Here is a 14,689-nt window from a genome sequence, read left to right as displayed (position 1 = left end):
GAGGCTGGAGTGTCCTCTCAAGGGGTACAAAGCCTGGGTAGGGTGATATGGAGGAGAAGCTGTTACCCATGCAGCAGGTCCCCCCCTCTCCACATTGCTGAAATTTTCCAATGGAAAGGCAAATGCCCTTTCCATTGTATACCCTTAGTAAGCCATGGGTTGTCATCCTTTTTGTTGTGACTTGTTTTGTTAGCATTGGACAGTTGGTATTATAGAGCCTCAGTTTTGTGAAGAAATGTTTTAAAGTTAGGTTGATGTTTGCTGTAGTACTGAGTTCAGTCTCCCAGATGTTGCAAGCAGCAGCAATAAAGTTGCTTATGGAAGCTTCATTGTGCAGCCTAAAGCCTATCTTCAAAATGTCTAAAAGTGGTTTATTAATACTGGTTAGAAGAAATGTGGGGGCAATGGTATGTCGTTCTATCAGTGATTATTCCTAAAGTAAGAGGAGAGGTTAGGTTTGTCCAGATGTAGTCAAGAGTAGGGGCAGTTTCAGTAATTCCGGTTGGTTTGGTGATCTATGTATAAGCATGCAGGAGTTCATACAGTTGAGGAAACTAGCAACTTGAGGGTTATGCTGGCAGAGGTCAATATTAAAATTGCCTGTTAGAATTAATTGATTTTTGTTGTTTAATATTAAATTTCTAAGGTTAGAGTTAAATTCAGTTACATCTGTGTTAAAAATTTTGTACACTGCTACCACAATTAAGTCAAGACTCAGCACCCTTGACTTTGAACTTGGCAAAGATATACTAGCTACAGTATACAGTATGCAGTACACAGAAAATACAGCTGCGAAAGGTGTCATTGGCATGCCATATGTACAAGTACATGATTCCTAGTGTACCTCATAATCAATAACCTCTGAGTGACCCAACCTCAGAGCTTTGCACAATTCAGGATGAAGCACCCTCTCCAAGAGGAAGACGTCTATGAGACAAACTCTTAAACCCACCAAGAAAACAACCTGTCAGGATGGACAATATCAACGAGCACCCAGTCAGAATCCTTCCCATTTAGCACAACTCTTTGTTTTCTTTGTTTTATCCATTCTAGTATTTTCTCATTTTTTTCCATGTGCCTGTAGTTTCCTTGCTAGTCTTTCATGTGGCACCTTGTCAAAAGCTTTAGCAAAGTCCAGGTAAACTGTATCTACTGGAAGTCCTTTGTCTGAATAGCTGGTTACTGTTTACAAAAATGTGAGCAGGTTTGGAAGATAGGATCTATTTTTAACAAACCATTTGCATTGATTTTACAAGATTGTTGTCTGTGAGATGTTGGATGAGTCCCTCCCTTAGGAGTCTCTCCATGAGCTTGCAGGTGTGTGATGTCAAGCTGAGTGGACGGTAGTTTTTTGCCAAAAACTCTTTCTGCCTTTTTTTAAAATAAGGGTACAGTAACATTTGCATATTTCCAATCTAGGGGAAATAACCCTTGGTCCAGAGATTTTCTGAAAATGAGTTTCTGCGGTTGGCATAGTTCTGCCAGTTCCTTTATGACTTTAGATTGAATTCCATCCACATCTGGGACTTTTGAGTCCCAAAAGTCCCAAAATAACGCTTTGCATATTAGTGGCTTTAGGTTTTGTATGTACTAGCTCTATCAATCAAACCAACATTATGTTTGTAACTAATCATCTATACATGTACTTTTCCTGAATAAAAATATTTAATTAATTTAACGTGTTTCAAAATTGGCGCCACGTTGGTTGAAGGAGCCGTCAGCTGACTGAGAGGTAAACAAACACAGGCGTGGAGCATCTCGCGGGAGATGCGCGAGCTCTCCAGACATGAATCCTCAGGAAGCTTTTGCCTTGTTAAAGCCAGCGAGCGTGAGGGTGGCGAGGGAAGGGAGTGTGGAGAGTGTGCGGGCACTGAGGCAGGGGGTGGAGCAGGTGGCACACGCCGAGGACGCTGCAGAAGGCCTCGTCAGTGCTAGCTGTATCACACACCTCAAGGAATACCTTCTCTTTCCACTTATTGTGCTTCTCAAGAGTGGAAAAAAATGGTAATGACATTTTTTTTTTTAGGATACATAAATTTTAATTAGAAAACAAGATATTTGATGGATATTCCTTACAATGGTCTGGTTCCATAGTACAGTTGACTGTTCTGAACTCATAATGTGAGATTGAGGGCTGGTAAACCAGGTGAGGCTGGTTTATGTATGGTTAGTTTCAGTTTAGATAAGATGGAAGTGGAAATGGGGGTTTATCGTTGTTGTGAATTTAGGGGCGACGACGATCATGGGATCTGATGCACCCCGGCATACCTGTAAAGGGTTAATCGCAAAACCTAATCACGAAACGAATGACGCCTATCACTGGAAACTAATATGCCTCGTGACAAATAAACGCACAGATGAACAGATGAGAGGGAAGCCCCCAGGAGCCCCTCAGGGTGACAAGCACCGGCCCCACTCCACACCTTCTTGAGGTTATCTTGAGATGATTTCAGGGCTTTTTTTAGTGTCCCCGTGGCCCGGTCCTCGACCAGGCCTCCACCCCCAGGAAGCAGCCCGTGACAGCTGACTAAAACCCAGGTACCTATTTTACTGCTAGGTAACGGGGGCATAGGGTGAAAGAAACTCTGCCCATTGTTTCTCGCCGGCGCCTGGGATCGAACCCAGGGCCACAGGATCACAAGTCCAGCGTGCTGTCTGCTCGGCCGACCGGCTCCCCTTAACTGTCTCCTTGGTGTAGTGGTAAGACGCTCGCCTGGCGTTCCATGAGCGCTTTGTCCTGGGTTCGTATCCTGGCCAGGGAGGATTTACTGGGTGCAAAACCTTAACTGTAGCCTCTGTTTAACTCAGCGGTAAAATGGGTACCTAGTTGTAAAAACGATTCTTCGCGGGGGTCGTATTCCAAGGAACATAGAGTTCTGGGAAGATGGGATGCCATGAGCGTAGTTCTCATCCTGTAACTACACTTACATAATTACACTTAGGTAATTACACAGAGAACACTGGGTAGCAAAACCAAAAACTCGGCCCCCAACTAAAACGTAAAAGTCACCCAGTGTCCTCCGGCAGAGCAAAAGCCAGCCGCCCACCATGACAGGGCACACTGGGTCCACCAACTCCCGGCACCTCTCAGCCAAGCAGGAGCCGGGCTTGTCACCCCGCCGAAAGAACCAGCCAGAAAATGTTCAAAATCTATCAACAATTCTGTGACCCAATCTTGAGGTTATCTTGAGATGATTTCGAAGCTTTTAAGTGTCCCCGCAGCCCTAGTAATATGTGCGCCAGGCGTCGTAACAAACCGGACCGTTCATAGGAATGCCAAATGGCAGCATCAAATCCAAATGGAATCTGATCCGGCGGCTCCCAGGCGGAGGTGTCCAGATGTCCATTCGTCTTCAAGGTTGAACCAGGAGTCCCCTGGTTTATCGTGAAACTAATAGAATAATCAGTATTGGATAATATTTCAAGATTGGCATATTATGGGAAGATCACGATTATAAATTTGATATAGCTCATAATCTATATAATTAGATATAGAGCAGGTCACAGCTGAATTTGATTTCTCTTACTTCTTTTCAGTTCCTGGGACTTACAAGAAGAGATAGTTGGAGTTGTGCATGTCATCCTTGGTCGTTCCATTATTGATGACTTTACATTCTTCCAAGAAATCTTCACGCAGCTCATATTCATTGTGACAGACAAAACAGATCCTCAGAAAGGTAATGGTTGAACATGTGGACTATTTAAATATTTTCTGAGTATTCCTGTTTCCTATATATATCTCATGTACTATCCCACTTTACAAGTGATTAGCTGAGGAAATACCATTATTATACCCCACATGTAATGACTTGCATTTGACATTTTCACAACGCTTATGTTACCACAGAGAGGTAGCAAGGGCATCCACATGACTGCAACAACATTTAGAAATCTAGCCACTTGTATGTGCTGTGTTAAAAAGCACATACAAGTGGTAATCATTTCCCTGCATCTTGTGGATCATATTAATCTGTTTATGACAGAGGATTATTGTATGCTCCTCATTTAATATAAAATGTTAATAACTTTGTCATAATTCTGAATATCAACTATTATGGGTCTAGCATACAGTATAGTATATTACATTACACACATAAATCACAATAACGTGATGCATCAAATGAACAAATCCACAAGGGCCGTGATGAGGATTCGAACCTTAGTCCGGGAGCATCCCAGACGCTGCCTTAATCGACTAAGCTACGACATGGTCAAAAGAGTTAAAACCGAAGTTCTACTGAACTTACTGGATCCTGCAGCCTCTCTGAAGCACAAACCAGGGTTTTACACAACTCCCCATGCACTCGAATCCTCATCATGGCCCTTGTGGATTTACTCAGTATTACATTGTTCTTACAGTTTAGAAAACTTTTCTGGCTTAATGCTTCACCTCTCCCACCTGTAGCCTAATAATAGCCTTTAAGCTATTATTCTTATATTTATATAACTGGTAGATACAACTGTTTAAAGCATTGCATTTAATTTGTTAATTATAATTTACAATATTTGCTTTAAATGCAGTAAAAGGCCTCCTCTTTTTTTTCTTTTTAAGTGGGGAAGATAAGTGAGGAATGTAAGGAGACAGCCATGGCAGGAGTCTCTCTACTTATCCAAAACAGTGTAGATTCTGTCAAGCAAAAGGTTTATAGCAATAGTTTTAAGCCACAACTTGGCCATGCTATCTACATATCTCTGAAGCTGATGCAGGAGGAAAAGAATCGCAGTTTGAAGTAAGTACTCCAGTTTACTGTTCAGTACTTCCATATTAGTGAAATAGAATCTTTTACCTGTGTCCCTTGGCTTCCTCCTCTTTTACATTACTTATAAAACTTGATTAATTAGAATAATATATAATTTGGTGTTTTACTGCTTAAATAAGTAAGAACAGTATCACCTTCATTTTAAATGTGATTTTTATTTGCTCACTTTGTGTGTTTGGGATTGAAAGCTAAGTTATACTGTACCGTATTTTAACCCTTTAACCCCTGCACTGTGAGCATGTTAAATGTGACAAAGTTGAGGTGCACACGGAAAAATCTACATTTTTTGTTGTTGTATAATTTTGTTAAAATGCATTCCCTGATCATGGGGAACCTTAAAAAAAAAAATATTCAGCCTTGGCTGTGATGGAGAGGTGAAATATGATGATGACATCACTGATTCACAATCACTGATGAATGAGACGCCCTGTGGAGGTCTCTTGAATTGCAGCGAATATATTTATACTGATTTATTTTAGTATCACTGATTTGTTTTTTCACTAGTTTTTGCAGTTATAGTATTCACCTAGTTGTGCTTGTGGGGGTTGAGCTCAGGCTCTTTCGACCCGCCTCTCAACTGCCAATCAGTTTTTTTTTCTCACAAGCACACCCCCAGGAAGCAGCCTGCAACAGCTGTCTAACTCCTAGGTAACTATTTACTGCTAGGTGAAGGTGAACAGAGGCATCAAGGTGAAAGAAACTCTGCCCATTTGTTTCCACCATCGGTGGGATCGATCCCTGGACCCTAGGGTTACTAGTCCCGAGCGCTGTCCACTCAGCCACCAGGCCCCCTACAATATGCATAGTATGCAATTGTGTGTAGTGTAATTTGAGAAATTTGTATAATAAAACATGCAAAGCATCGATATAGAGAAATAAATTTGTGTCACTAATATGCACACAATATTATATTCTTTGGGTTAAAAAAAACACTGATTTTACTATTATTAACACTGTATACACATGTTATATATAACTACAGTTGTACATGTTTATGCATTGTTACAAACCACTCAGCATTTCTGATTGTGATAAAACTGTAACCATTAATCCAAGGTTGAGCTTGGCCCCAGGTCGGGCTCGGGGAGTTGAAGATCTGAAACCCTCTCCAGGTTTGCTCCAGGTAAGGTCAGCCTAGCACCACACATCTTGCACTAAGCTTAAGTTGTAAGTACATGCATTAAAGATATTTTATTTATTTTTATTTTTAATGTTTTTATATTGGAGTTTTTGGAGGAGTATCTTGTGGCTCCCTGAAGCCATCTCGCTGAGACGGCCCCTAACTACTGGATCATATCAGCCATAGAGTTCAGTTCAGCCTACTGGGGAACACAGGCAGAACCTGGTCCCCCTTACAGAGGTGCAGGAAGCAGGTGACACTCTGCCACTTCACCAGGAAGATGCCCTGGAAGTCTATAAACCAATACAGACCACTGCTGGGTTCTGAACAGATCAAAGCCTCACAACCTGCTGAATGAACTCCCCCAACAATGTAAACAAACAATCAAGAAAGAAATATACCTTCAACTACGACAGTGCTTTAAATGACAGATATGACCACTTCACCTATAACTGCAACCTGAGTGAAGGAAAATGCAACATCTGTAAGATCTTAGGCAACACAGAATGGAAGTTAATGAGGAAGACGAAAGTCAAGCAGTAAGGAAACGGTAACAACCTGTGGGAAGGCGCTTCCATCAAGACTGATATAGCACTAGTTCTGAAAGAATTCAATCATTTGTTTACATCGTTTGGGGATTTTCTTGTGTTTTTTTAGAGGCTGTGGTTTCTGGTGAAGCCAGCAATGGTCTGTTTTGACTTGCTGACTTTCTGGTAGCCTTCCCTGGTGATGGCATACATAAATAGCTTGTCACCACTCCCTACCCCCCTCTGTGATTGGGCCAGGTTCTGGCTCTAGTCTCCAGTAGGCCAATAGAACTCCACAGCTGACGTGACAGTAGATAGTATGCTGTCAGTATATGAGAGCTTTGTGGAGCCACCAGAGCTCACCCAGAAATTGGCATTTCATCACATTCATCACTGGTTTCTTCATTGAAAGTTTTAAGTAAATTTGAATGATGTAGAAAAGGAAATGTATTTTGCTTACTGACATTGGAAAGTTGGGTATCTATAGTACATGCCGTTTTTATTATTTCTTTTATTTCTATTTTTTCCAGGATTCAAGCCATGGAAACTCTGTTAGTTTTGGGCCAAAAGAAATTATTTGATATACTTTCCAACCAGCAACAGGATATCTTGAGTAGCACATTTGCCAATTTCTTGCCTGGTATTGTCACAGCTTTAACTAAAGTTGCCACTGGTGATGAAAAGCAGGGCCACAAGGTTACAGCAGTAAGTATCTTGCTTGATTAATAATTAAACTGATTTTGTTAAGGATGTACGTACAATACTGTAAATTAAATAGGATAAATGAACTGGCTCTCTCTCTTTTAGTGTGAAGTAATTTCAGGAAGATAACTTCAGGGAAATTGGTTTCATTACATTTAATGCTGGGGTTTATTTAAAATACATATGTACTGTAAGATGTCAAAACTTTTTGTATACAATAGAGTATTTGATATTGCAGGTTGCTGTTGATGCCTGGAGCTACTTTGTTGTGTTGGTGATGAGAGATAACTTCTTAGAGAAGCATGTGGATGGGTTGGGGGAGGGGGAAACTGTGGCCCAGCTTCAGAAGCAGCTGTTTGGTGAAAAAGGTCATGAGACTGGAAAGGAAAAGCAACTAACATCAACTGAAAGCAACAAATTTGCACTCCCTGAACCAGGGGAAGAGATACTGGTATGGTAATTATTTATGTATTAATCTAAATGTTTCATTGTTTATTTTTTATTTTATTTGTTCTATTTTGTACATATATTTGATACATTCATTATCATGGGGACTGGGAGGTATGAGCGAAGAAACAAAATGAGAGTAACATAATTAACCTGTAAGGTCGATTATTCTCATATGTTGATCCCTGGGCCAATATCTTTATCATCATTTGCTTATTTTAGTTATTATTCCCAAGTTTGTAAACAAATAATGAAAATAGGGTTATAATACATTTATATGGATGTAATGTAGATGATATAGACCCTTAACAAAATTGTTATTTTAATTTTTACTGTACAATGAGGTTATCGAGTACTAGTGGCCTGCAATTATCGTCATATCACAATTTGGTCTTTCCTGCCAGAGGTTGAATCTGTTTATGTGTAATGTTCCCAGACAACAGAAGGAAAGGAATGGGTTGGAAGACACTTCCTTTGAGCTATGCCTGGGACAGGTTTGCATGTTATATGGGTAAAGTAGCTTCAGGGAGCCACCTGGGCTCACCCAGAACCTGGCATTTCATTACATTCAGTGCTGGTTTTTTAATGATATCTAACATATTTTCTTATTTTTCAGACCTCAGCTGAACAAATATTGACCATAGACATTACTAGGGAATGGGTATGCAGTACTGCAGACAAGTTGATACTCTTGGTGCAGTCACTGACAAGACTGGTAACCTACTCACATTGGAGGGTACGGCTTAGTCTCGTACACTGGGCACAACAGCTAATTTGCAAGTGTTGCAGGTAAAGATAATCTCACTGCAGGTCTCACTGTACTGTAAGACCTAGCTCTTTGTCTCACCGAGAGGTAAACACTTGCCTCTTTCAGAGAGACGGTGGTTGTTGTTGTTAAAGATTCGCTACTTGGAACAAAAAGTTCCAAGTAGCACGGGCTATGGTAGAGAGATGGTGGGGTTTGTAACATACCAGTCCAAGGTCTGGTAGGTCTATAGTGTCAGTGCTTTAACCTCTTGAGCAACTACTTGAGGGCACCTGCACAGAAAGAAGAAACTGAAAAGAATCAATTTGTTTCAAATGTTTTCAAGTAATCAGCCAAGCTTTATTGATATGCATACTTCATATTGATTAATATATATACTTAATATTGATATGCATACTTCATATTGATTAATATGCAGTAGTTTAGTTTACCTTGTTTGGTTTCCATTATTAATAACTGCAAGTCCTTATGAAGTTGTGTCCTCCAAATGGATGAAAATTAATTTGAATCTTATATCAATTCTCTGAAATTTATTTGATTTCAGTTGGACAGCTAAATTGTGTATCCATTTAACAGGTCACTAACAGGAGCTGTAATTTTGGGTGTTGAAGTAATTGTTGGGCTGCGCAGTGATGATATTGTAGATGTTGGGACCGCAGCACAGGAGGCGCTGCTGGCAGTTACTCAAGCCCTTGAAGTAAAGGGCAAATACACATCCTCAAAACAAGGCTTACTAGAATTACTGGAAGAGCGTGTATATGCTCTGTCAACACAACTACCGACAGTTTGTAGGCAACAAGGTACCGTAATGCATTTGTCTTTCTTTAGTAAGTCTCGGTTACAATTAAGAACAAACCTTTATTGCGAACAATGTTTCACTCTGTGAAGTGCTCCTTAACATTTGATAGTGGATATTCAAAGGTAAACATCTTATAGACCCAGCTGCAGTGGGGAAGGGGTTGGGTAGTAGGCTGATCTAGCTCTGAATTTAGTTAGTATACGGGGTATGTTTTTTGTACCCGAGATGATGTGGCTCGTAGGAATGTTCATCATGTATGTTTTGGGAATTGCTTTCGCTAACAGTTTGAACCCTCTGAGAATCTTAGTAGCCTCTGAAGGAAGTTCTTGATCTTACCGGGAGGGTCCTTCAGTAGCTCCTCGTAACTAGCACTGGGATGGGCAAGTTGTATGGAATTACACCGGTCCTCTGAGACCCACTCTAGCCTACTGGTAGCCAAGTGGTTTTCCCTACAAGGTAAGAGAAGCTTGGGGATCAGAGATCAACCTAAAACTGAGAAAAATCTACCAGAAAGTATAAACACATAACAATAAGGAAATGCTTGAAGGAAATTAGTAACAATGAGGTAAACATAGCAAATAATCCTTGCCACAGGATAAATATCCTAGCCGTTATGTGCAAGACCACCAGTTTAATAATAATAAAAATAATAATAGTAATTTATATGTAAATTCAAATCAAGTTCTGTACTTCTTAGAACTTTGAATTTTATTTAAAGTACAGTACACATTGTTTTTCTTTTCTCATTAGATGGCACTAAAACTTTGACAAGTGTGCGTCAACTTTTGGGCTGCTTAGAAGTTTTAGGCGAGAGAATAACACGGCTAATGTCGTGGCCAAATCATTCTCACCGCCTACTGCAATCTCTCTCCATCGCACTTACCCTGGATACCATGGACTCAGACCTACTGTTGGAAAGGACCGATGCTCATGGTTAGCATTTGTAAGCTTATAATACTTACAATTCTTGTTATAAAAGTTTATCTGATTATATTTGTATTGTATTAGGTTCTGTTCTTTTTAACCACAATTGGTACATTAAAGTAATTCAGATTTATTAAAATTAACATTTAAATTGGTTGAATAGAACACTTTGTGCAGACAATAACGTAGTGTAACACCAAGTTGAGAATTGACTTTATTTGTAGATAATATTTTGCCTTAACCCTTTCACCACAGAAAGTGTCTGCAATCACCCGGTAGGCTTATGCCCGATTTTGCAAAAAGTGGCCCATATTCAGGTAGAGTACCTCGAATTTTTCTTTCACGTCCCATAATGATCACTTTGATGCATTTTGGAAGAGAGGACAAGATTGGAGCTGCTGTCTTTCAAATAAAGTTTACCATCAACTTAGTGTTTCAAGTTAATTTCCATTATATTGCTCTTCGTACATATTTATGTTTGCATAATTCTTCATTATTGTTGACACCTTTCAGATCCTTTTGAATTGTTAACCATTAAGCCTTCATTGGGGAAGTCTTTCAAGTATTTCCAAGATGTTAGAATCTTTGAGGTTATAGGAACTGTTTGTCAGCTGATTGGATGCCACAGTAACCTGACTGTAGTGGTGGATCTGTGTTTAGACTTCCTGCAACACTCAACCTTTCTTCAAAAGGAAACACTTCTTATGCTTTCCCTCATTATCCAAGGTTAGTATAATTTAAACTCCATATAATTTTCATTTGTAACTAATAAAACCCATCAATAAACAATCAATCTATCAATAAATCTATCAGTCGACAATCAATCACATCAAAAACCTCATCAAAAACCTATCAGTCAACAATCAGTCACATCAAAAACCTATCAATCACAATCGACTTGAGAATGGTCCAGGACGGACCGAAACGGTGTCGTCCCTTCACTTTCTAGTGTGTGGTTTGGTCAACATTTTAATCAAGTTAGGCTTGGCTAGATTGCAGTTACAAACATCTGTATGATGTGTTTGTGTGTATGTAATCTAACAAGCTCCTTTAATTGCTATTGCTCTCTCCAGTATTACATCTGGCTGCTATGCAAGTTAATATATCTGCTCTAATATTGCAGTCATTTGCTATATTAAAAACTGTGCAGAAGTGAGATAGGAAGATATTGTTGAACAAACTATATTATATTCATTCACTATCCACTCTCAAACTTATGTATTCAAATGTTTTTCCCATATACTGTACTGTAATGATTTTTACTTCAGTACCTGAATTGTAAATTTTTTAAGTTACATGATTCAAAAATTGTACTACATTAATTATACGTAATAAAAGTAATATTGCGAGTTCTCAATTTGTTTGGTAACATTAATTATTATTTTACAGGGAGAGATGAAAGAAAGTTGAAAGGGAAAGAGAGGAGCAGCACTCCACATGAGGAGAGTGAACAGGTCGTGCACAATGTGTTGGACGTGATTATGTGTAAAGAAATCTTCAGTGCCCCACTCTGTGTTCTCACTCAGCATGATGCACATCCTAACACCACAGAAGATTTAGGTGCCTCTTTAGTTCCAGTGAACAAGCAGAACAATATTTCTATTGATTTTGTTAAAAGTAATGTGGTGCTTGTTGCCAATGCTTTGAATTTATTGAGTTCTTGTGCTCAAATGATGGGCACTAATTTTGATATATTCCTAAGCAAAGTTCTGTGTTCTGTAATGGAGAAAGCTGGGGAAGCTAATGTGTTGGTCGGTCACACTGCCATCAATACCTTGCAAGAAATGGCACAATCCTGCGGATATGAAAATGTTGCTAAATTCATTGAAAATAGTGTCCCTCAGTTTTGGTACCCACTCTCTATGAGACTCAAGAAATTGCCTCAATATCCTACAGCACCTCTGGTTCTTCAAGTCTCTCTTGAATATGCTAATATTGATGTTATATCTTTCACAGAAGAATTAGTAGAGGATGTGCTAGCATGCCTTGACACTTATCATAATGAACAAGCTTTACCTCTGGTGCGAGTTTTGCATGTGTACGTTACTGCTGTTGTTAAACATGAGTCTAAAGCTGAAGTGATTTCAAAGGATTTTGAAACTAGTAATGTTAATATATGTCTAAATAACACTGTTAATATTGGACAATCTGAAACAAAACAGAAAGAGGCTTTTCAACATTCTACAGCATATGTTAAACGTGGACCTATTGCCCTTTTTTTAGAGAACTACCACAAAGATCAAATGACTGTTAAAAAAGGCATTAAAGAAAGTGATTATATCATAGAAACAGAGCATGTACAGGGCAGTTGTGGCGAGAATTTTCAGAAGCATAACAGTCAGCAGGATAAGGATGATGAAGTAAGTGAGGACAGCCCAGATCAAAGTGAAGAGAAGAGAGAAATACCAAGATATATTGAGCTTGTTGTGGATATTCTGGAAAGATGTTCTCATTTGTTATATTTCCAGGATAGGAAAATTAAAATTTTAGTGATGAAAGTAATTAAGGCAGGCTGTTCAGCTTTATCTCAGTGGGAAGATCAGAGACTGCCAGTTTTACATAAGTTATGGAAACCATTAGTTTTAAGGCTGAAGGACCCTGATTTTGTAGTGATGGTGGGCGCTCTTGAAGTGCTATCAACAATGGTTATCACCAGTGGGGATTTCCTTCGACAGCGTACTTTGAAAGGAGTATTTCCATCACTATTGTCCTTTCTCCAAAGTCAGAGTCGTACAAGCTTAGAGAAGACCAAGAGGAGTGGCTACTATATGACAGCTGCTTATCGTGCCCAGAAGGTGTTATTAAGGACACTACCAAATTTTGTAAGAATATTAACATTAGATGTTACTGAAATGGCAAAATTTGTGAATGTTTTAATGCTATACTTGGACAATCGGCAGCCCATTGAACTCTGCAATGCTGGGATTGTATTGGTGAAACAATTGGCACAGAGTCATCCACATCATGTGTGGTTAGCTTTAGCCCATCAACAGTCACCTGTAAGAATTCTTCCACCAACACCAAATTTATCATCAGTCAAGGTGAGCCTTTGTGTAGTCAACATGTGCCTAACTTAGTACATTTTTGTGAATATCTAAGGTCTACATAGCCAATGTATATTTCCTAAATGCATCTTGTGCAAATTTTTGCCTTTTGTTAGTAGTTTCTTAGAAAATATGTAGTCCATTTTACTATTTAAACTTAAATCTCTTATATTATACTTAAAGGTATTAATGGGAGTATAATCCTTCTTTCTGAGATTGCAAGGAAAACCAATTATTTATCTGCTTTTTAATTTCTTTTAAATTATTTCTTTTTGGCCCACCAAAAAAGAGAGAGAGAGAGAGAGAGAGAGAGAGAGAGAGAGAGAGAGAGAGAGAGATAGATAGATAGATATCTCATTACATTCAATACTGAGTTTTTAAAACAATATATGCAAATTGTGTACATAATAAAAGTAGTAATCAATGTCTATTTACTTTCCACAGATAAATGGCACTGGCCGCAAAGAACTACCACAAGAAGTTATTGAATTATACAACCAGCTGTCTTAGGATCACTGGGTGATGCTGTCATTGATTAAAAAATGTAATATTCTTGTCTAATAATAAAGCAAACAATATGTATGTGAAAACCTATGGGTGTAACTGAATCACAAGAGAAGTCAAACCATAAACAAACTTTACACCATCAAACCTGACATTTTTCCTTTGACCTTTACATCATAATCAGAAGCTAGAAACCATAGCCCTCTCTGCATTTTGGCAGCACTAGAGTATAACTTAATGGCCGTCTGTTCTCATTCTGGCATCTTAAGTATGTACTAATTCCTTTTTGAAGTGTTCTAGTCATAATGACAATGCTATACCTAGATAATTATTTACTTCTTCCTCAACCCTTAAAAAGTGCTTGTCATACATTGATGCTCGGGGTAATGCAGTTATCGTCACCCGTTTTCAATTATAATTTTCTAGGTTGTACACTAATGATGCTAATATGGATATAATAGCTCTGTGGATGTAATAGAGTTTATCTTGACACATGAGAAAATCCTGCAATCTTTTCATGGTTACCATGGTATGTGAATGCGGTTATCATCACAAATGTTACTATGCGAATGCAGTAATCATCACTGCATAAAATTCCATCATAATTCCATGATATGTATACCAGTGATGTTCATATGGTTTTCTTAACTCTATATAGTTGTAATGAAGTATACCAGGTCAACCAATCATCACACGAACATAATAACAACTACAGAAGGCCTGTTGGCCCATATGAGGCATCTGTTAAAATCGATATAAATCGGAGCTGCCTCATATGGGCCCATATGAGGCAGTTCCTTTTTATATGGGTATAAACAGGAGCAGCCTCTCATGGGTGTATTTATATGTATTTATATCACACTTTTTATACATAAGATCGATCGTCTAGACATCCAAGGTCAATATATTGACAATGTGTGGCTCGGGCCAGCGTGTTTCACTGACCGAGGTCTCACAATGACAATGTGTGTGTAATTACCCAAGTGTACTTACAGGATAAAAACTATGCTCGTGGTGTCCTGTCTTCCCATTGTTGTTGTTTAAGATTCAGCTACTTAGAACAAAAAGTTCCAAGTAGCATGGGCTATGGTGAGCC

The 14,689-nt window shown here is 38.9% G+C and overlaps 1 protein-coding gene and 1 long non-coding RNA gene across 4 annotated transcripts in view; one reads left to right on the top strand and one right to left on the bottom strand.

The window, feature by feature from the left end:
* The first annotated feature begins 1,728 nt into the window (after nt 1-1,728).
* Nucleotides 1,729-13,740, top strand: Tti1 (Telo2 interacting protein 1). 3 transcript variants are annotated; one of them, XM_069335260.1, is made up of 12 exons: nt 1,789-2,004; nt 3,538-3,677; nt 4,553-4,730; nt 5,817-5,883; nt 6,938-7,112; nt 7,348-7,560; nt 8,173-8,345; nt 8,899-9,122; nt 9,872-10,054; nt 10,559-10,771; nt 11,435-13,086; nt 13,534-13,740. In XM_069335260.1, exons 5-12 carry the CDS (start codon nt 6,948-6,950, stop codon nt 13,597-13,599), a joined length of 2,889 nt encoding a protein of 962 aa, XP_069191361.1. In that variant the 5' UTR covers nt 1,789-2,004; nt 3,538-3,677; nt 4,553-4,730; nt 5,817-5,883; nt 6,938-6,947; the 3' UTR covers nt 13,600-13,740. The 3 variants fall into 3 exon arrangements, with proteins under 3 accessions (XP_045600522.2, XP_069191361.1, XP_045600523.2); XM_045744566.2 differs by lacking the exon at nt 5,817-5,883 and having other exon boundaries at nt 1,729-2,004; XM_045744567.2 differs by lacking the exons at nt 1,789-2,004; nt 3,538-3,677; nt 4,553-4,730 and having other exon boundaries at nt 4,784-5,883.
* The window catches only part of LOC138370646 (uncharacterized), a 39,476-nt gene continuing 33,840 nt past the window's right edge, over nt 9,054-14,689 (bottom strand). The window contains exon 4 of the long non-coding RNA XR_011230190.1: nt 9,054-9,570. This is a non-coding gene — a long non-coding RNA (uncharacterized lncRNA). The remainder of the gene's footprint in view (nt 9,571-14,689) is intronic.

This window comes from Procambarus clarkii, chromosome 32 (assembly GCF_040958095.1).
Source record: "Procambarus clarkii isolate CNS0578487 chromosome 32, FALCON_Pclarkii_2.0, whole genome shotgun sequence".
In the NCBI taxonomy this organism is placed as follows: Eukaryota; Metazoa; Arthropoda; class Malacostraca; order Decapoda; family Cambaridae; genus Procambarus; species Procambarus clarkii.
The sequence above is the reverse complement of the archived record's forward strand: the minus strand, read 5'-3'. Positions and strand labels throughout refer to the sequence as shown.

Coding starts and splice junctions, on each gene's coding strand:
- Tti1 (XM_045744566.2), top strand. CDS start 1,787: ATGAATCCTCAGGAAGCTTTTGCCTTGTTAAAGCCAGCGAGCGTGAGG. Junction 4,731..6,937: donor GAAAAGAATCGCAGTTTGAA/GTAAGTACTCCA, acceptor TATTTTTTCCAG/GATTCAAGCCATGGAAACTC. Junction 10,055..10,558: donor GGAAAGGACCGATGCTCATG/GTTAGCATTTGT, acceptor GACACCTTTCAG/ATCCTTTTGAATTGTTAACC.